At 42.1% G+C, this 21938-nt stretch overlaps 2 protein-coding genes across 11 annotated transcripts in view; both read left to right on the top strand.

Annotated features, from left to right (window-relative positions):
• Positions 1-9811, top strand: part of LOC135501168 (ral guanine nucleotide dissociation stimulator-like 1) — a 63833-nt gene extending 54022 nt beyond the window's left edge. For 7 of the 8 annotated variants that reach the window (XM_064793044.1, XM_064793045.1, XM_064793047.1 and 4 more), the window contains 12 exons: positions 1435-1527; positions 1978-2183; positions 2525-2772; positions 3064-3209; positions 3661-3977; positions 4298-4487; positions 4925-5166; positions 5484-5552; positions 6090-6237; positions 6727-6855; positions 7148-7256; positions 7757-9811. In XM_064793044.1, the coding sequence (XP_064649114.1) occupies positions 1435-1527; positions 1978-2183; positions 2525-2772; positions 3064-3209; positions 3661-3977; positions 4298-4487; positions 4925-5166; positions 5484-5552; positions 6090-6237; positions 6727-6855; positions 7148-7256; positions 7757-7923 (2064 nt within the window). In that variant the 3' untranslated portion in view covers positions 7924-9811. The remainder of the gene's footprint in view (positions 1-1434; positions 1528-1977; positions 2184-2524; positions 2773-3063; positions 3210-3660; positions 3978-4297; positions 4488-4924; positions 5167-5483; positions 5553-6089; positions 6238-6726; positions 6856-7147; positions 7257-7756) is intronic. The other variant, XM_064793046.1, reaches the window with a different exon arrangement.
• Positions 9812-11899: 2088 nt separating this feature from the next.
• On the top strand, positions 11900-21617 carry LOC135501625 (uncharacterized). 3 transcript variants are annotated; one of them, XM_064793840.1, is made up of 9 exons: positions 11900-12039; positions 15533-18041; positions 18414-18582; positions 18912-19078; positions 19398-19578; positions 19733-19784; positions 20104-20187; positions 20639-20846; positions 21152-21617. In XM_064793840.1, exons 2-9 carry the CDS (start codon positions 15683-15685, stop codon positions 21400-21402), a joined length of 3471 nt encoding a protein of 1156 aa, XP_064649910.1. In that variant the 5' UTR covers positions 11900-12039; positions 15533-15682; the 3' UTR covers positions 21403-21617. The 3 variants fall into 3 exon arrangements, with proteins under 3 accessions (XP_064649910.1, XP_064649911.1, XP_064649912.1); XM_064793841.1 differs by lacking the exon at positions 11900-12039 and adding an exon at positions 12355-12711; XM_064793842.1 differs by lacking the exon at positions 11900-12039 and adding an exon at positions 14644-14796.
• The last annotated feature ends 321 nt before the right edge of the window (positions 21618-21938 follow it).

Below are 21938 nucleotides of genomic sequence, written 5' to 3'. Positions count from 1 at the left end.
TCGTGTGTCTTTCATTGCTAATGCTTTTGCTCACAAAGTAGCTTCACCAAGTTTCTTTTTTATCTCCGACCTGTCAACTGAAAGAGATTTCCACTCGGTCAAAGCAGCCAGAGTGATACCTCGTAACCACAAAAAGAGTTTCGTTGGAAAGAAAAAACCCGGTAAAGTCTCCAATTCGTATATTGCCACAGTTGCCAAACTTTTTTGTCAACAACTACCCATTGATGTGGATGACTACTATGCTAAAAGAAAACCTTTTTGTAGGAAATTGGCAGCCATTTTGAATTTTGGTGGCCATCTTGTATTATAGGCAAATCAGGGTGACAGACAATTGTGAAATTTTTGGTTACAGCTTCAGTGATTTGGGGAAAACTTGCCTTAAAAAAAGAGTTTTTGTTCAGCTCTGGTTGCTCGGCTTATCGTGTTGCCACAGTAACCAGCTTATTTGGAGCCGGTGGTTGATGTGGGTGATCCCTGATACGGCTAATATTGACTGAAAATCAATGCCAGCTGACGGATTCCGGATCGCTAGAGATCTGCTAGAGGGGTATTGAACAAATATTGGGAATTCTCTCCAATTGAATGACGGAATGCAGATACCGCTAGCTGGGAAATATCGGTGTTGCTGTCACCAATACCACTACCAGCATAGTTTTTGCGAGACGGAAATGAAAAAGTTTTTCTGCTAAATATTCTTTGTCACAGATGTGGCAGTGTTGTTTGTTGAGCTAGGTCTGGCCAGGGTGCCCAGTGATAATTTCCCCCGCCGAGGTGCTGAAGTCGGTGGCAAACACTTGCCTTGGGTAGGGGGGTTTGGTGACGCTTCTCTTCTTGAAAGAGTTTTGTCATGGTGTGGAATGGCATATTGCAGTAGCTCCTTATTGACGGCTAAAAACACCCAGTTCGAAATCTTTATCTTGAATCTTACATTTGGCTTCATTGTGAAAGTTTACGCTACAGTAATGTAAATTAACTTCAAAGTGTTTATATTGAGATTAGAGAATATTAAATTCTTGTCGTCTTTGAACACATTGGATGACGGAAGTCCTGTTCCCCTCTGATAACATTCTTTACCCTATTCAGAGTCATAAATCAGGTGAAACTTAATCTATTCTCGAGTCGAGGTGAGGTGTACTTTCCGTATTGAAGTACAGATCTACCGAAGATATCACAGATCAGGTTGATTTAAATCACATCTATCTCCGATTATAATCATAGCTGTATTCGATCTCCCAGAATCTCTCACCTCCCGGTAAAACCATGATCACTGGGATTGATATTGACTTGCAGTTCACATTTTTTCAGCCATTTGCAGAGATGAGCCGGCAGCCTAAACAGAAGCCACTGAGAGCCTGTATTGTCTATTTTTTGGTATTTTTGGGCAATGATGGTGATCTTTGACTAACCATTTTTTGATACGTTTATGTTTTCCAGGAAGAAAACAATAAGTACTTTCGAGAGGAGAAGGAGGATGGTGCCGTCTATAATGTCTATCTGAAGAAAGTCGTCTACAATTCATTTCCAGAGGTAAGAGAGAAGTTAAGAAAAGAGAGAGAAGTATTCGAAAAAGGAAACAATGTTCATGACCCGCGCATCTCCTTTAGCTAGTGGTCTTGCATCCAATTACATCGAGTTATTCATCTCCTGATCACCTGTCATACACGCAATCACTGCTTTGAAATGGGCGTTGGACAGATTGCTGCAACTGACCGAAATTGAGGATAGGGTTTAGCTGGAGGGAGCCACCTGTTTGGTTGACTGATGATGTTGATGATGATGACGACAACGCCTTTGTCAATCTCCTTTGGTATATGAAATACAAGGCGTGTGTGGGGCAACACTGATCCGATTGTAATGTGCGTGGGCCTTCTCTAGGAGGAGAAGTAGCGGGGCAAATAAGGTAACAATGTCAAAGCATTGGGGGGGGGGAGCAAGATGCTAGGCCTACTCATCATGAACTATATCTTCTTACTCCAGGATGTCCCTCCCGGTGACGGCCAGGGATCGAAACTTGCCTGGGAGACGCTCAAGGTCCGACAGATCAAGCAAGGGACACTGGAGAGGCTCGTGGAGAGCCTCGTCCAGGAAACTGGCCAGATCGACTCGACGTACGTGAATGTGTTCCTGGCAACCTACAGATCATTTGCCAGTGCCAAGCAGGTTCTGAACCTGCTGTTCAAGAGGTAAGTTGGTTAATTGAAGTCTTGGCCATTGCTGACATCACAAGATAGGTGCCAGTGCCGACACAGATGGGTCTGGACTGTAATTCCCAGAGAGATGTTGTGGCGCAGTAGACGTACACATGTCAAGTTGAGTGAGTGAGGGGGAGAGCCATCTTGTGCTAGGGCCTGTGTGGATATTCAAGCAACCGTTACTTGGCGTGATGACTACGTGCGAGGGTCTCTGTCTCGTAATCTATAGGACGCGGATTTAATTTTGAACCAGGTCACCTCGTAGTTTCAAGTTTGTCGTAAAAAGAGCTATTGAAATATTGTACTAATCGTAATGGACTCGTTAATTTCAGATATGATGCCATAGCAGATATCACCAGCATGAAGCCTGACATGAAGGAAATACACCGCAAATCCATCCGATCCGTGGTCCACGTCTGGCTAGACTCCTTCCCAGAAGACTACCGAGAACCTCTAAACTATCCCTGCCTGCACTCATTGCTAGACTTCGCACGCACCAAGGCAAAGGATACGGACTTAGAAAATCGTGCCAAGCACAAGTTGGAAAAGTATCGGAAGCAGGAGCAGTTAGACGGGAGAGGTGAGACTGTCACACTTTTGTATTAAATCTGATAACGAAATTTGATTGTTAGGCACCTCTACAGTTGCAATGGTCAGTTGGTGTGAAAGCCACCTTGTATTTTTGCACAAATACTAATTGGAAACGAGTCTTTCAGAATCCTTATAGAAAAATTCTTGTTCTAGCGACTTTTGGAAAGCTGCATTTGGATGACAATAAGAAACAGCATCTTTCTGGGGAAAATGTGCTTCTGAATTCGTGCCACACAACAGCCCACACTGATATTTAAAGCTGAACCGTCGTCTCTTTCAGTGCCAGAGATCCAGTACCGGTTCTCAATGTGCGACGAGGTGGATGGTGGCGATTGTGATGTCTGTGAGCCAGTCCATCACAAACCGTACGAATTCATGTCAATACCCAACTCAACGTTAGCAGAGCAGCTAACTTACATTGACGCTGTAAGTACAAAGGGTGGACCAAAATATTGTACTGGTACAGTCAAACTCTCCATCAAAGACACTCGCAGGATTGAAACATGTTGTCCTTAATGGTGCCCTGATCACCAGGTTAAAGTTTTCTGGAAATGACCATTTTTTGAGACAATACCGGTGTCATAGTAGAGAGGCTGTATTGACATTGAACCTTTCAAAAAGGGGTAGGGGGTAAGGACCTTGTTTATTTTAGGATTATCTTTTTTGGGCAGGTCCGTCAGATTTGATGTATTCTGGCTGGATGTCATTGTTTTATGTTGGAAGGGGGAGGGTGCCTGGCATAATCCTCACGCTGTTAGGATTGTGGAACACATTGATGTTATTGAATGATTCCTAAGCATTGTTTGATATGAAGGTCTGGAAGGTTGCTGTTGAAAAGTCAATACCGGTTTTTTAAAACTGTCATGTTTTGTTTCAGGATCTTTTCCGAAAGGTCCTTCCACATCATTGTCTCGGTGCAGTGTGGTCGAAACGAGGCAAAGATTTCAGCAGCCAGGCGTCCTCAATCACGGCGACGATTGACCAATTCAACGCGCTGACATGCCGCGTCATTTCAACAATACTCAATTGTCACGGGCATAAGACGTCGCATCGGGCAAAAGTTGTCATGAAGTGGATTGACATTGCGCAAGAGTTGCGTGTTTTGAAGAATTTCTCATCACTCAAGGCCATTATATCAGGACTGCAGTCAAATCCTATTTATAGATTGCGGAAAACGTGGGCTGCCATCTCAAAGTATGTACCGTTTCGAATATCATTTCTTCAAGCCTAGTGGCAGTTGCCTGGGGTCAAGTTTGGCTTGTGCGACAAGTTATATGGGAGGCAGCTTAAGATACTCTGACTCTGTTCAACTTGTGATCTAAGGTCTTGTATAAGAGGCTCGGCCATTGCCATTGGGTACTTTCAACTGGCCAAGTATAACACGATATGTGAGCTCCTTGGTTAAAATGCTTTGAGACAGTATAGTTCTACAATATGAATTGCTATAAAAGAACTTACATTACTTTGACATCAACTTGCCCAGTATTATAAATTTATGTGACCTTCTTTTGCAGAGATTACATAGAAAAATTCGAATCGCTTTCGGAGATTTTTTCTGAGGAGAATAATCAGATCGTATGCCGTGAACTCCTTATGAAGGAAGGGACGGCAAAGTTTGCCGTCACGGACCAGAAACCAGGGTCGACTGGTTCGTTACGGATGCGACGGTCGAGTTCCCAACGACGGAAGTCTTGGAATGGGATGGTAAGTTTTTGCCCAGAGGATTGCATGTGTCTGATACCAGTTTCTCTTGTCTGGTAGTTGCATCTGGCTGTACATGTGGCTTGCATTCCCAGGCCTGCAGCAACAGAAAAAGGAAGAAGTTCCCTCTCCATTTAATTTTTGGAAGATGGGGTTTGGGGAGAAAGTATTTTCAATTGTCTGTTGCCTGTCCTCTAGGAGCTTCCAGTATCTTTGCCCTTAGGCAAAGAAACGAGGTCCTCCAAAACCTTGAAGTGTGTGGGTGTGTGCATTAACCTAATGAGTCCGTTTAAGAGTGTTGGGAAATCGCAGCATTTGTCAAAACCTTAGAACAAAATATATGAGAGAACGCCTGAAGAGACCTGAATGATAATTGTTATGATTTAAGCCTCTTCTTGTCTGCATTCCTCAAATAAATTCCATATACACTACCTTTTCAGGGACTGATAATGGGTACGGTGCCATATCTCGGGACGTTCTTAACAGATCTGACCATGATAGACACGGCTATCCCAGACAACTCAGAAGACGGCCTCATCAATTTTGAAAAACGACGGAAAGAGTTTGAGGTTCTCGCGCAGCTAAAGCTGCTGCAGTCGGCGGCACAGACGTATACGATAAAACCCGACCCACAATTCCTCACGTGGTTCGACAGTGTTCCGGTGCTAGATGAAAAATCATCGTAAGTTTGGAATCCTATTTGATCCATTTTGAAACAGGGGTGTGAAATTTTCGCCTTGGGATATTTCTCTTTTGCCTCCTGAAATTTGGTTGATTTGTCAGTGGAAATAGAAAGATGAGAGTCTCAGCTCTTTGCACAACTTTAAATTTTCTATTTCAGATTAAAAATAAGTTTCTTAGAAGCATGCTTTTGCAGTTCTAGGGAAACCATGACAAGTTGCCCTTCATCCTAAAATTTCTTGCAACTTTCAAACTTTAACCTTAATTTGCTGAATCTTCAGCGTGATTTCAGTTGTAATCAAATGCTCTTTCTTGCAGATACGACTTATCTTGTAGAATCGAGCCACCTGTTGTTTCAAAAACGGCTTCCCTCAAGAAAAAATCCAGGTATGGTGAGGACATGAGTGTTTAAAGTTTTGTGTCACACAGCCGTACGAAGTTCTGTTTTGACAGAAGACACATTCTTTATGTTTTTTGACAAAACGGCCTATCTGTATGAATGTCATGAAAATCCATTGTTCAGTTTTCCTCTAGTCCTCTCTTTAAATGTGCTATCTTTAAAAATTCTGCTGTGTTGCTTAGCATGTTTTTGATACTAGATGTACAAGGCTCAGGCTGAATAAATTGGAAGCCCATATAATTCTCAACTTGACTCGCCAAAAGATATCTATGTCGCATGGTTTGTGATATTGGACTCTTGTGGTTATAATACTTGAGAGAAACTTCAGCCTTGAATCAGTCCAGTAAAGAGCGGTCATGAAATATACTTTCACACTCAGAATTACCTTGAAGGAGGAAAAAACACCACTTGATCCTCCGATCTTCTTTTGGTGTCTTTCCCTCGAAAGTTTTTGGATAGATTTTGTGTTGCGCTTTTTGTTGTCTAGTCCGTACATGTACGTGTTTCAAATTTTTCATTTCTAGTTTTCTTTCTTTGCACATACGAAGGCTGTCGTCGGAAAACCTGGCGGTACCGGCCTCCCCGTCGGCGTACTCGTCTGGCGAGGATCGGATGAGTATCAGTTCAAACAATTCCAGTTCTCCATCGCCGAAGACGAAACATACACCACCTGTGAGTAGGATTCTTTGCATTTTTCTTCTTGATTGGTATTAGTAACTTTGAGAATGTCCTTATGGGTCATTTCTTAAGGCTAGCAGGTCAGTAATGCCCTCCCGAGCTTGGCCAAAGCTTGGCACTCTGACCTCAATCGAGGCCTTGCTCTGCAGGCATGCTAGGGTACACTTGGAGTGATAGTAGCTTGCGGAGATGCAATCTGATATCAAAACATAACATGACTGAACAGGGCTCATCATGGGCAGCTTGCTTGTACCACAAAGGATCTTATATAAAAGATAGGTGTGTGAGGATGATATCACTCTCACTTCTTTGGTTTAAATGGAGTTGATCTTTCAAATATTTTTTCGTGTATCGATTTTGATGCTGTTACTTCATCATCAGAATTCAACATTTCAAATCCCTGTGTGATCATCCATAGACATCAATTGCGACACTACACATTTAAAAGAATTCTTGGGAAATCATTGTGTGCCTCTTTTCCAGATCAAACATTCCATGTCGATGAGTTCGCTGGAGTCTCAGGATCCCAAGTCTTCAGATACGTGCGTTATCAAAGTATGCATGGAGGGCGACGACCGCAGCATCGATAAGTCGACTTACAAGAGCATTATGGTGCGTATTCTTCATCGTCGACGATAACATTGTATATCACAATCTGGTAGCGAGGTTGAAACGTGTCCTGATTAGACAGTGACTTCAAAGTGTTGTGATATCTAGAGAGTAGAGTAGAGGAGTCGGGCAGACGCTGAAGGTCGTAGCCCTAACTTTCTGTTCATGTGGCAGCCACCTCAACCACTTGGCTATTGGGATCGGTAATGCACAAAGCCATTCTACTAGAATCTGATCTTGGTTATAGATTATTTCTTATCTTACATGTAGACTTTATTCCGTTATTCTCTTTCAGTTAAACAATGGTGACCATACCTCCAGCGTCATCAAAAGGGTTCTGGAGAAATTCTCAGTGACGGCCAACCACGAAGATTTCTGTATTACTCAGTTACTGCCTGACGGAGGTAAATACAATGGCCAAGCCACAACACCACTAAATAATAACGCCCTCATAATGTGTCCTGGTTACCTACCGAATCCAAATTGGATTGCTTTTTCAACTGCCGTACAGTGAATGCTGCCATCTATACTGAATCACAGAATTCATTGAAACTTGACTTGACTTGTTAAGTCCTTGGATAGCTGGGACATATTCCCATGTAATTCTCTAGAAGGATTATAGACGGGTGCATATAAGACCAGTTGAAATGGATATTAGATATCACAAAAGGCTCCCGCTGCCCAAAGCTATTTGGAACACTTTGCTGAATGTCTGGCTTCTCGCTCTCCTGGAGAATTTCTGTAATTCTCGTATGAATTGTACCAATCATTCATAATTTCATCTATTATGTCTACCTGTCCGAAATGTTTGAAATTCTAGCAGCCAATTATGTTTTTGATTCCTAACTTCTTGCGAATTATTAATCTTCTCAAATCTACATCTTTCCTTTCCTTTTCGTTCCAGATCTCAACATCCCAGATAAATCGAACGTCTACTACGCGATGAACAACTCAGTCGATCTCCTTTTCGTGCTACGAAAGAAAAGCTCCTTAAAAAACGAATCACCGAAAAAGTTCAAGTCAAAGTTATTACTCAAGAAAACTCCAAAGAAATCATTGTCGACGTCATGACGACTCGAAAACTTCAGTTCATGAGCAGTCACATGACCTAACCCCGTCAATCGACTGTGCCTGGCTTTAGCCTATAATTATGGTGCTTTGTCCTTTTTGCGTTTTCAAAAACGATGCTGTCGTTGTTTTATGTGTTCCGTAGAAAGACAATAGTTTGTAGATGCTGTAAATTGTTTGTTAGGAGTTGACAGTGTGTTTGTGCTGGCTGCAGCCTTTGGAGATATTTTTCAGTAAGAACGACGTATTTGCCAAGTAGAATGATGTATTTTCAAATTAGAAAGACATACTTTCTAATCGGAAATGTAATGTAACTTAAAACAAAATGAAATGAAGAATAATTTACAGATTTGACTGGAATGGCCCTCATTGACTATTTCACTTTCGTCACGCTGCTTAGAAAATCAGAGTCATTGCTGTGTCTATTGAAACTGAAATATTATTTTCAGATAAATACTGGAAGGCAACACACTTTTACTACATTCATCAATGAATTTTTATCAGATGTTGGTCGAGTATTGAAATTGTGCTAGAAAAAAACTGCTGCTGTTGAACACAAATTGTCCGAATTTGTTTGGAAAACATGCAGTATCATCAATGGTAAATATCCTTTTGTCTCTGTCTTTCAATGAGGAGGTCAATAGATGTAACTGTGTACATGAAATAAGATTTTCTTTGTCAGTGTTTGTCCTTGAGGGTCATTAATTAACAGATGAAAGGTAACTAAGCAATGATATTTCAGAATCCTAGCAAATAGTAAAGGAAAATGTGGCTAAACAAAATTATCTGTCATTTTAGTAATCGCTCGATTTGTTGAATATTTTTTGTGGTTTGACACAAGTTGTTAGTTAGTGTTTGATGTTGGTATATTTCGACTTGGCTGGATGTTAACATTTTGTATCGTATGTCTGCTGGGAATTGTTGTCTGCATGGAGGAGCTAGTTTCTTTGATTTTCAAAGATTTGCTCTACAGAAAAAAGCAGCAATGGGTAAGCCATTTGAATTTCAAATTACTGTACCAGTTTGGGTATAAGAATGAAATTTTACCAAAAGTAATGGGAAAGCCGTTTCAAATTATCGTACCAGTTTTGATATAAGAATGAAATTCTACCTGAAGTAATTCAGGGAAGCTTCAACCAATATGGGTATGAGAATGCAAATTTGACCAAAGTGATGAGAAAGCCATTTATAATTTACCTGAATTTACCTGAAAGATACCTCTCTCGTTTAGACATCAATTTTATAAATAGTCATCATATGGTAATGATGTGAGATTGGTAGTGAAGAATGTTTTCATGATGTATGTTGTCTGTGTATATAGTGTGTAAATGTATTGTACAGTGCTCTGTTTTGGGTTTAAGATTAACTCAAAGGACTCAGGGGATGCTCTCATTGGTAAAGTCTGTGCAGAGGCAAAGTGTGAGACATTAGAATGTAGTAGTATGTCCAGGAATCCTGGACTTGTCAATTGTCCGATGCTGTAACTTCATAGCCAATCAGCGTGGGTTTTGCATCACTGTTGCCTGAGGTGTGTGAAGTGACCAGTTTTGAAACTTCGAAATTGACTTTGAAATTTTAACATTTTGAAAATGTCTTTGGATTTAAATGAACAAATTTGATGCAGGAGCTACCACTGTGGAAGTTGCAACAGCTCCTTACAGAGTTCGCAGTATTTAAAATCTCATTGCTTTCAGAAACGAGTCCTTTGAGTAAAACATGTTGTAACTGCCAAAATGTCGCCGAACTTTTCCTAATGAGGCATAATGGGTTATCCTAAGGATATTTTCTTATTTGGGTTCTTCCTTTATGGCTATTTGGGAAAGACAGGCTGTGGTCATGATGTTGATGATGATCTTTGTACATTGTTCGGAATAAAATATGGATGAAGAAGAAACAAGTTTCGTCTTTTGTCATCAAAACAATGTTGGGAATGACGTCCAAGTCCTACCTCGCCCTTCGGGCCTCCCATCCTTTGAAGGATGATCACTCACAAATCTGCGTATTCTCCATTTCACAAAAAAATAGCGCTGCAGGAGAAAAATGACTGGGAGAGTTTGTCAGTATTTCATCCCAAATGGCAAGCTTGATTCCCTTATGATGGCCTGCTGAAGATACTATGCCTAATTGTTAGGTTCCCGCCAACTATGCGAAAAGTCGGGCTCTACATCTGTCGGATGGAACAGTAAGCCTTCTCGGCCCCTTGTTCTGTTTTTCTGGTCTCTGCCAGGAAAACTAAAAGCCGGCACCAAAAGACCACACATAGCCACACAAAGGCCTGTTTTGGTGGTGGGGCGTTGAAAGAATGCACCTGCGGGATGTATTAAAAATCCTCCCCCATACCTTATTGCAGACTGAGAATCGCCGAAGACAACTTTGGCTGCGGCCGTCAAGGAAATCATTAAAAGACGACCACAACAACTCCTAGGAAACGAAATGAAATGGCCAGGGCCATTGTGCTCACCTCATGTGGAGGAAAGATGGATAAAGAGCATGGTATTGTGTCATGTAGTGTTAGGTTTGATGTAGGTCCAAGCAATTACAATTTCCCCAAAATGGCCAATTTACAGTACATTCGACCTCTGTGACCTTGAAAAGTAGGTCAAATCAAAGAAGACCCGGGTGACACATTGAATGGTTGTTAGAATTAGATGTACCTATAATATAAAATTGGTGCCAATCGGGCAAGTCATTACTAGGTATAACGGCATTTTGAAGAATTTAGGATTTGGCCCCCTCCCTGGAGGCCAAACGGCAAATCAGATCGCACCAAACTTCGGTACCTGAGATCACCTGACCAAGGGGTACATGTGTACTTAATTTGTGATCAATAGTCATTGCAGTTAAGAAACGTGCCATAGTTACGGCCTGACGGCGAATTTATGCCATTTGACCTCTGTGACCTTGACAAGAAGGTCAAATTAAAAACCTGTGTGACATATACTGTATGGTGGTTAGATGTACCCATGATATCAAATTGGTGGCAATCGGGCAAGAAGTTAAGGAATAATCACATTTTTAAGGTTTTTGGATTTTGCCCCCTGGTGGTCAAGTGGTGAATCATATTGGACCAAACTTTGGTCCCTGAGATCACCTGACTTAGGGGTAAATGTGTACCAAATTTGGTATCAATAGTCATTGCAGTTTAGAAACGTGCCATCGTTACATCCTAATGGCCAATTTACACCATTTGACCACTGTGACCTTGAAAAGGAGGTCAAATCAAAAACCCGGAGGATATATGATGCACCTTTGCTAGAAGTACCTACCATATTTTTTTCAAAATTTCCCGACTACTATTAAGGGAGATATTGCATATTTTCACTTTTAACGTTTGGCCCCCTGGTGGCCAAACCATGAAACGAATCGGATTGAAACTTAGTCTCCAAGGTGTCATTACATAAGGGTACATGTGTACCAAGTTTCAACTCAATAGCTCTAACAGTTACGAAACGTGCCCTGCTAACGGACGACGGACGACGACGGACGACGACGACGACGACGACGACGACGACGACGACGACGACGACGACGACGACGACGACGACGACGACGACGACGACGACGACGGACGACGGACGCCACGGTATGGGATAAGCTCACCTCTGCTAAGAGGTGAGCTAAAAAGCATTCTCCAAGCGTCGCCAATGGTGATCATCGTCGCAAACCCCGTCTCACTCGACCTACGTACTCTGTGACAATTTCAACGAGTGCATGTAAATTGGACATTTGGCCCGGCGCCCGGGCGATTGGAAAAAATGTTCACATAAAATCTCACAAAATCATCAAATACGCTGCAACAAGACAAAGATTATTCAATATCAACATGATTCCCAAGAACTGGTTCCAATATGACACAAAGGTAATGAGATATCGTTATTCATAAAGGTTCAATTTTTGCGATTGAAAGTTGGCATTGACAGCAGTCAAATCGCCGAAGACAACTATGACTGCGGCCGTCAAGGAAATCAACAAAAGACGACCACAACAACTTCTAGGAAACGAAAAAAAGTTGCAATAAAATCTCACAAAATCATCGAATACTCTGCAACAAGACAAGCTTATTCAATAATCAACAACTTAATCATAATCCCCAAGAACTGGTTCCATTATGATTCAAAGGTAATAAGATATCGTTATTCATAAAGGTTCCATTTTTGCGATTGAAAGTTGACATTGACGGCAGTCAATTTTCGACTTGGAAGTTGAGAAGGCTGTCTGCCAGTCTGGACTTCATGTCGCCAGGTATTATTTCAATGGCACCAGTGCCCGTCAGTCTGTCGCCACGCTGCCGCCACTCACCAGAAAATTGGCTCGATAGACTGCAGCTTTATCTAGACGCTGTTGTTTTGTAACTAAGTAAGTATTGTTTGTAATTGTATGAGAGTTGTGTGGCGACTATTGGAGACGTAGTTGTCTGGATAGTGGATGTGACACTCACTTGGACTGGCTGGCAGACAAGACATCCACATTTCATTCTGGAGGACTCCTCTTGGCTCTTGGCTGTGAACTGACTGGACTGACTGAAGTGTTCCTCTGTTTTGCCTCCACATTTTTTCCCTGTTTTTGCTTGTCTAAATTCTGTGAATCATTCCTTATTCACTGTAGGCCAACCTCCGGATTGATTCACTGACAAGTGTTATGTATGAGGAATATCCACATCGTTTATAGTTGCCGTTTGATTCTGGGAGTTAGCTTGTAATTGTCAGGTTTGAGTTGACCATCTGTTCAGAGACTTGACAGGAGGACCACTGCCAACTGGTACTCCACTTGTCTCCAGTTGACTATCATAAGGTTGGTAGTTTCTTAATCATAGTTTCCTTCAGCTTCTAATCCATGTTTTCAGCATTTTGTTGTGATATTTCTACAGGCAACTTGAATTAACCATGCCATAAAATTAACAATCGGCAAACTTGTTCAAAGAGTAGAGTTCTTGAAGCTGTTCGTGTCTTCCAATGTTCATGATATTTTGAATGATTTTGATATTTGATCGTAAAAATGCCTTTGGTAAGCTCTAGTTGCCTGTGAAATTTGTAGATACTCAAGTGAATTCGAAATGGTAGTGGGTGTCCCTGAAGTAAAATCCCCTGGGAGTAAATGAATTTTTAGCCTGGTCTCATAAAATGCCCTTCTTACTTTTGATGGGTTGTCCTGACATACCTGACTTGATTGTGTTGTAGGACACACGAATAAAATATATGTCACCCAGTTGTTTTGGATTCCACCAGTCACGCTGACAGTGTAGACTGCTGGCACCAGTAGCCCACTCTTATGTCTAGACGACAGACATGATCATCTCAAGGTGACACTGGGGTGCCTGCTGCGATGTGCCTTTGTTCCGTATTTAATGTTGAGTCTTCATATTATGTGCAATAATATTGAATTATTTAGGTTAGATTGTCACTGAGGTCTTTGGTATGGGGTTTGGGAGAATCAGGCGGATGATGGTGGTGGGGACAGTCCAAGCGTCATCCCGCCACAGACATGCAATTCAGTCTTATCACTCAGTATTTTTTTCTGTGGTGGTCTTAAACGAAAATATTTGAATCTTGTGGTGGTGGTTAGTGGTGGATGGGGTGGATGGATGGAGGGTAATCTTCAGATTGCTTCGTCAATACTGGAATATCGAAATTTATTCCCGAAAGGGTCCACTCACCAAAGATTCAGACGTATGATCGTAGCAACAACAGAATACCAACCATACTGGCAGCGACTACAGACTTCATGTCTCAACTCACCGACAACCTCAAGTGATTTGTAATCTATCGTTTTATCTTTTGTGGTTTTTATTGTGGTTTATCATGTCCTGGAACCGGCAAGGGGCTGACTGGAGCCGGCTGTCTTTGCTCAGGCTCCGAGGTTGTCTTTGGAATTCAGATACAGACTCTGTCAGAAGTTAATAAACTGGGGTGCTCTACGCTATGCTCTGTCTCTAAAGTATTGGATAAGTTCATGTGAAATTCTACAGTCATGGTAAAAAATGAATTCAAATTTAAATGCATTATGCTCTGCTGCGACTGAAATTTTAGTAAAAGAAATCTCGAAGTACATGTACATTTACATATGTTGAAAGAGAAAATTGTTATTCAAATAAATGAAAAATACATCTAAAAATCATTTGTAAAATGAGCAATCAAACATACTTGTCAAATTTGCTTAATTGTAAGATTTAGAGTTCAAATTGCCAGCACTAATTTAACGAGAATTAAAAATAATAATTTTTGCCTAAAATTAAAAAAGTGGGTTTTCATACATGCTTCTGAATTTATCAGCTATTGAACTCATGACTTCGTGGCATGCATGAGAGCAGTCAATGCTCTCTGACTGTAATTATCGAATCACTTATAGTCTGGACATAGTGTCTAGACATCATGTCTCTGGCAGCTGGAGCCATGGTCTTTACTCTGGCATGTCTGACTCCATCAATTACGTGGTAATTGCCACAGGCTATCAATTTCCCCATACCAAACTAAAGTCACCTACATAAAGTCGGCTGACTCAAAATATCTGTTGTGGCTGGTGGAGTCTTTGCAGTTTTTGGCCAGATAGGTGATAGCACTCAGTGGTAACAGTGGAGACGGGACATGGTTGTCCTTATTTATGTGGTCTGTGCGACTGTGGATATATTGGAATAATGCCAAAAACTCTGGGTCATCTATTTCCTGGAGATTATAAAATTCACACCAACATGAGAAGTTGGTTTGAAGCTCTAATTACTAATTAACATCCTAATTCATGTCATTTGATAGTTTGTTTAAAATTCTAACTGGCAATGGCCTGCATCCATGGACTCTTTGTTACTGTGTATAACAAAAGTATTCATATTCTATTGTTTTTCACTTGGTTTTATATTTGTCACATCAACTGTCCCTGTCAGAGGTAAAGTTCTCATGGTTTTGCCAGCTCTCCTGGACGCATGTATTCCTGGTTGTTCCTCTGTCCCATAATGTAGTCCTCATTGTTCCGGTGTTGTCGTCCTGGTTGTTCCTGTGTCCTCGGATGCATAGTGTGTGTCCTCCTGTTGGTTCCACTGTTCCTTGATGTCATCCTGCTTGTTTCACTGTCCCTTGATGTCCTCCTGTTGGTTCCACTGTCCCTTGATGTCATCCTGCTTGTTTCACAGTCCCTTGATGTCCTCCTGTTGGTTCCACTGTCCCTTGATGTCATCCTGCTTGTTTCACAGTCCCTTGATGTCCTCCTGTTGGTTCCACTGTCCCTTGATGTCATCCTGCTTGTTTCACAGTCCCTTGATGTCCTCCTGTTGGTTCCACTGTCCCTTGATGTCACCCTGCTTGTTTCACAGTCCCTTGATGTCCTCCTGTTGGTTCCACTGTCCCTTGTTGTCATCCTACTTGTTTCACAGTCCCTTGATGTCCTCCTGTTGGTTCCACTGTCCCTTGATGTCATCCTGCTTGTTTCACTGTCCCTGAACCCATGGCTTCTTAATTGGTCAGATGTCTCTTGGTTATTCTGCCGTTCCTGAAATCATGCCCTTATTCACATGGTCCAGTAGTCTCCTTCTTGCAATATTGTCTTTTGTGGTTGTGATATTGTCTCTTGGTCATTTCCTGATCACATTTTAAAGTTATTATTTTGTCTTGTTTTGTTTTTGCAGGTGTGTGATTGAGGAGCCAATGCTGGACGACTATTAACAGGTGACTTGTGATCAAAAGGGGATGCCTGGTGAACTAGGACGACATCGCGGCAGGACTATGACTTGAAAAAGAGGGGGGCTTGGATACTCCAAAATCCATCTTTAGTAATCATGGAGGTAATGGATACTGATGACAGTGGTTCTACTAAAAAGTCACTTTGTACTGAAGTGAAGAAAAATGAGAAATCTGTTTGTGCTACCATTGACATCACGCCAGTCAGTATCATTTGTGACAGGGAGCAAGCTGGTATTGACGTGACCAGGCCAACTTTGGGGAGCTCAAATACTGGCACTGGTATGCCAGCTGAAGAGAGAGCCCACACTGATGTGAGAATGACTACTGCAGAGAGCTCGGATATGACTGTTGCAGAGAGCTCCAACAACAAATCTGATAAAATTGATGCATTTATATGTAAGGATACTGCTGAAAGACTGTCCACAGAAAAATGTGATAAAGATCTAGGGAAAATTGCTGAGTTGACAATGGATACTACCATGATGGAATCTCTTGGCCTGCGGCGTGTTTGTTCAACTGATACTGTGAAAACTGGTCTAGATTTATCACAGAATGCTCCTGAAAAAGTTGTTCCTGGTTTTGCAGAAAAACCAGTTACTGTTTGTGGAGAAAACAAAGTGTGTGATTTCACAGTAAGTTTTTTGGAGTCGACACAACGTATGATGCAATTTGCAGAGATTTTATACAAATGTAAGCTCTGCACATCTTTACCTTCAATTCTCACCTCGAAAGATAACTTCCTCATGCACGTGAAGGATTTTCACCTAAAGGGAAACTCTGCTGATGATTTCGACTGTGATGACTGCGATTTGAAATTCCGAACTTTGGAGGATTTGAAGCTGCATTTTCGTGTTTGCCATGGTTCCTGTGAGAAGAATGAGACATATACCAGTTACAATTGTGCCAAGAACTCTACAAGTTCTGTTTCTAATATCAATCTGTTTTCTTTGCGTGATTCGAAGTCCTCTGATTTCTGTGATATGGACAGGAGTAGTAGTGAAAGTGAAACCGAATCTGATGATTTGAACATCATTGGCCCGTCCTCGAATGTATCCAATTGTGAAATTCAAAGTTCTAAACCCAAAATGTTCAATTTTTCTGGTGGGCGGGGGACTAAAACACGCAAAAGGAAGTCTGTTCCAAACAGACTAATGGATAGTACGACTGGTATTGAAATTAGTCGTTGTGATATTGGTGAAAATTTGACTGTCAAAAATGTCAAAGTTGAGCCATGTGATTCAAATGATTACCATGGTAACTCGACCTCTGTTGACCCAGGTAGTGTGTTTGGCGAATCAGAAGTTAACCGAAAGAGGACAATGGTGCATATTCTTAGTCCTGGGCAACAGACTCACACCATACACTGGGGACGAGGTCCGTCGTATGTCAATTCGGATGAAAAGGTTGAAACATCTGAACCCGTTTGCAAAAAGATAAAAATTCTCGACAAGGTTGTAAAAATTCCTAACCCAAATTGTGCGGAGGAAAATTCAACTGATTCTGATAAAGTAGAGTGTCAGTCGTCCTCTGCGGATGCTGATGGTCCATTACAAAGCACACCTTTGATGCAGCCTATTCCTGCAATTCATGACATGCAGAAGTATTCGAAGTATCTGTCACGGAAGTCGTTTTTCAATATGGCGGCACATCAGAAATTAAAGTCGTCTGCGATCTACAACTTGATCTCCACTCATATGCAAAAGGACACTGTCACGGGTTCTCATGGGAACCGAGAGGATGAGTCACAAAGGGAAAGTGCCCAGCATAATGTCCAGCAAAATGTCCAGGAAAGCGTCCCCAAAACTGCCCAGCAAAATGTCCAGAAAAATACCCAGGAAAAAGTCGCGAGAAGTCCAAATTTCCACATTCTTTCTGCATCCGATCGTCTTAAGTCATTCATAAAACATAAAAGTGACGATCTGTTGAAAAGAAGGACTGGTACCAAAACGAATCCTGTGGAGCAAAACGTAAAAGCGTATGTACAGATGGAACCTGAGGACTTCTCGTCCACTTCAGCGAACTTTTCCTCCCATCGGAAGAATGAAACTTCAAGTCTGCACAAAACATGTGGGAGCTTGCCTGCAAACTGTTCCGCTAAATGTACTGTCTCTTCTGGTCCAGAGGGACAACATTCTGACTCCGTTGCGGATAAATTTCAAAAATGTTCACACGACTCTTCCACGTCGGGTCCAAAACAAGAAAAAAGTATGACGTCCTCGGCTGCGTCGACTGCCACCACCTCAAATCAGGACCTCGACCTTCTGAAAACGAATCCACTTCCGCTGTTGAACATGCCCACTGGTGCCTCCTATAAGTGCTTCCAGTGCGACGAGTACTTCACGGACTTCAGTGCGTATTGCAGCCATTACAAAAGGATGCACGATTCCGACATGCCATATGGAACGCCGATACCAAAAATGGAACAATGCATCGCCCTTGTGAAAGCCATACAGAGTAAGTTCGGTATTTTTTCACCCTTCAGGCATGTAATTGGTCAATGGGTTGAGGTCTGTTTACAATTATGTTGCCAAATAAAGTACAACATCAAGGCACAAAAAAATTCCCAAAAGCGAAAAATCCACTCGAGCTAATTACTTGGCCACCCACTGACCCAGTAAACATTTCCTACAAAACTCTGTTTCAAGTATATTTAGAGAGAAACCATTCAAGGATAGTTTAGAGAGGAACCAGTGCAGTCTAAGACTCACACTCATGAGTGCGCAGATGTGAAATATTCAGCTTCCTGTTGATACTTCTTTCCTCGAGACCAAAACCTTTGTGAATCTTGTAAATCTTTCAGCACAGTTTGTTCTCTTGGTTTTTCAGCTTTACTAGTCGCCACACATAGTGGTTACGTCAGCAGGGACTCCATTCTGAAGGAAGCAGCCAAGGAGATTGGCAGCACGCAGGTGGAGTCGTGGGGCGCTGCGTGCAACCGGGCAGTCAAGGAGGTGTTCCCGTATTCGCAGACCCACCGCAAGGGAAAGTACAAGGAATATCCTTTAATGAATGGAACAATCGCTCCCACCAGGAAATAGCTTATCCGGGTTTCCGTAGCATTGGCGACAAGGAGTATTACTCCCCCTGGAAAGGTAGCTGGTCTATCACAGGTTTTCTTCCCAGGCAAGCCTGGCACCCATTTACTACTGGGTGGAGGGAAGAAAGTGTGAAGACTTTATGAATTCTTGCTATCACTTGTTGTCACAATGTTCATCAAGCCTCAATAGGAAGAAATTTTATCTGGGCCTTTTTCTCGGGAGTGACAAATACTTCTTAGTTCGGGTCGTCATGGCGTGGAATTTTATTTTCCTTAACTTGATTCACTACCTACTATTTTGGTGTCAAATTTGTCGAGGCTTCAGACACCGCAGAAGACACGGATGAGGAGAAGTCTGTGCCACCTGGTGACAACCTTTGGGGAAATCGACAGCCTAAGAGCTCAGCTAAAGAGTCTTGTGTTGACTGGGAAAAGATTCATAGAGTTCTACCAGGTATGTCCCATTACAATGTCAGTTGTGATGAATGTCCTCTTGGTGGATCTCCATACATTAAATTTCCCCGGGTAGAGCTCAGCTTACAAGGTAAGTTGTGGTGAATGTATCTGTCCATTGTGATTGCTGGCAGTTTACTATGTTTCCACTGGCTAGTTTCTACAACTACCGGTACTTGTCAATGAGATATTGTATGCAAACCTTGTATGACAAGATGTGCACTCTATTTACAATACAAATCTTGCCTGCAAACGAAAATCACCTGAAGGCTAATGATTTTTCGAAATGTTGATATGATCATTTTTCGACTTCCTTTCAGATCTAGTAGCATGGCGTGGGGACGAGGATGCCAAGGTCCCACGGGCCGATTTAATCGCCTTATTACGCTACAGCTTAAAGGAACTCGACACATCCAGCAGCAACTGGGGTTGGCAATGCAACAGGGCCGTCCGCCTCTTCTTTCCCGAGGTTGTGATTGAGCGAAGGGGAAAACATAAACAATATCCTTTTACTAAAGTCCTTAAAGGATGCGCCATTTGTAATTACCACTGGTGTTCCAGAAAAATAGAAAGGTAGTTATAGACGATGCGGTAGTGCAGTAATATGCACTGTTGGTGCTTGACAGTTGTGGACACTTTCCTTAACCCGTGTCACTACCTACTATCAAGGTCTCTGCTACAAGGAGCCAGCTGCAGTTGAAGCAAAGGTCAGTATGAATCGTCGTGGTCATGGTTCCATTGGTAACCCCAATGATCTTCTCAAATGGAAAATCCTTTAGCCTTGTCATTTGTGCGGAGGTTTTTGGGAACTCAACCAAGACCCTCCTAGGTGATGATATATGATATTCGATGCGTTGGAGGCATTTGAAATTAAAGTGAAACTCTCAGCGAAAACAAGCACACAAAAAAGTTGTCAGCAGAAATCATTTACTTGGTGGAAGATGTGTAAACAAGATGTTGTATGAAGAAGAAAACTGTGTCAAGTCATTCTTTATTTGACTGATAAAAGTGGTTATTGTTTTTCAGCTTGCGGACATTTCGAGCAAGTGGAAGGATACTAGTCATGATGAAGTCGACGATGTCTACACTGGTCTTCATTCAAACGAAGAGGTGGGTGGGCCAAAGATGTTTACTCTTTGTCTGAAGTCTAGAGGATCTGTCTGTACAGGGGATGGTGTTACTGGTGTACAGTAGAACCTCCCTTAGCGGACACCTCTCTAATAAGGACACCCTCTCTATTAAGGACACTGGTTTTGGTACCAAATTGGTTGTTACCATTCAATTTTACCTCTCTAATCAGGACACCCCTCTTTTAAGGACAGTACTTTTCAGTCCCGAGGGTGTCCTTATTAGAGAGGTTCTACTGTATTAAATAGTGAAAAACTTGACCATGGAACTTGCACGGAACTATGTGATATTGAATTGTACTTAATTGTAGCCCAGGCTTGAGGGAAATAGTCTTTATCTCAGTCACTAGAGTGATGAGCCCCCCCCCCCCCCCCCCTGTATCCACCCATCCAACCTTGATGCAGGCCAGTTCTAAACAGTACTTTTATTGTAGGTGGACAGCAAGTCGGAAAATTCTGATCCTACAGATTCTGAACTAGTAATGGATGAAGATTATGCTATGAAAGAGGCTGCAGACTCTGAAGCTCATAAATCACTGAAACTGAGGGTATGCCGCGCTGTCGCAAACACCAAAGGACCGCTAACGACTCCTAGGGCAGTGCAGAAAAAGCTCAACAATGTTTCGACAGTGATTGTTACAGGTGTGTTTATGTTTATAGCCCAGTGGTAACACTGCTGGCTACCATGGGGCCCGGGCTTGATCTTGAGGAGAACCGTGGAGTGCATTTCTGGATGAACCAGCGTGGCTTACATAGAGTCACTTGGCCTACCACCCCTATATTTGGTCCCAAATAGTTCATTTCTATACAAGTGACTTCAGTAATCCGGACACCACTCTGATCAGGACAGCACTTGTCAGCCCCAGTGGTGTCCTTCAGTACAGACTTTCTCCCTCATTATAAAAACATATCTAGTTTAACTAAAGCGCCTTTGCTCTCCATTTCAGCCATGTTGAAAGAGTTGTCTGCGGAGGGCTATGGCACGATACAACAACCTCTACAACCTCGGGGACGCAACAAAGTCGTCTTTTTCAAATCATACCCTGGGACGATGCGGGAGGTGGACTTGCTCTCTGGGACTGGAATCTCTGCTGTAACTTATAAGGAGAACTTTAGGGACTTATCCGATCCTCCGATTCGAGGAATGTATCATCGGCACCCACAGATCGGCCTTATGACGGACTTTATCAATATTTGAACTTGATGTTTTCACTGGTGTGGAAAGACCAGCTGAAGTGGGAGACTTTCGTGCTAAGCAGTTTGCCATGGTGCCGGATGTGGTGTCAAATGCCATCTATGCATTATATACATGTATATGCCATAATTGTCCTTCGTTTTATTGGAATGTTGACAATTCAATTCAAGTGAACTCATCCCTGCAACCTAGTTGTGTCTTTTTCCTCAAATAAATGTTCAGAATTATGTTCAATTTTGCCATCTGAAGACTTGTTTATTTGATTAATTCGCAACATGACTCTTGGATACATTCAAAGAGCTTCATCAGTTGACCTCTGTCACACACATACAATCTGATCATATGATCTGACATCACTGGATATCAGCTGACATCATGAGGCAGACTGTCAGCCATAATACTCCAGCAAAATCCAACATCGACTCCCAAACAATCCGAGATAACTGGGTTAGCTAGTCTCAAATTCTGTGGAATTTGCAAATGACTGCCATGGGCGGTACCCGCCCCCAGATGTCTCGGAGCAGAAACCAAGCTATTAT

The sequence above is a fragment of the Lineus longissimus genome, chromosome 17, assembly GCF_910592395.1.
Source record: "Lineus longissimus chromosome 17, tnLinLong1.2, whole genome shotgun sequence".
Taxonomy (NCBI): Eukaryota; Metazoa; Nemertea; class Pilidiophora; order Heteronemertea; family Lineidae; genus Lineus; species Lineus longissimus.
This window is presented reverse-complemented; position numbering and strand designations above follow the sequence as displayed.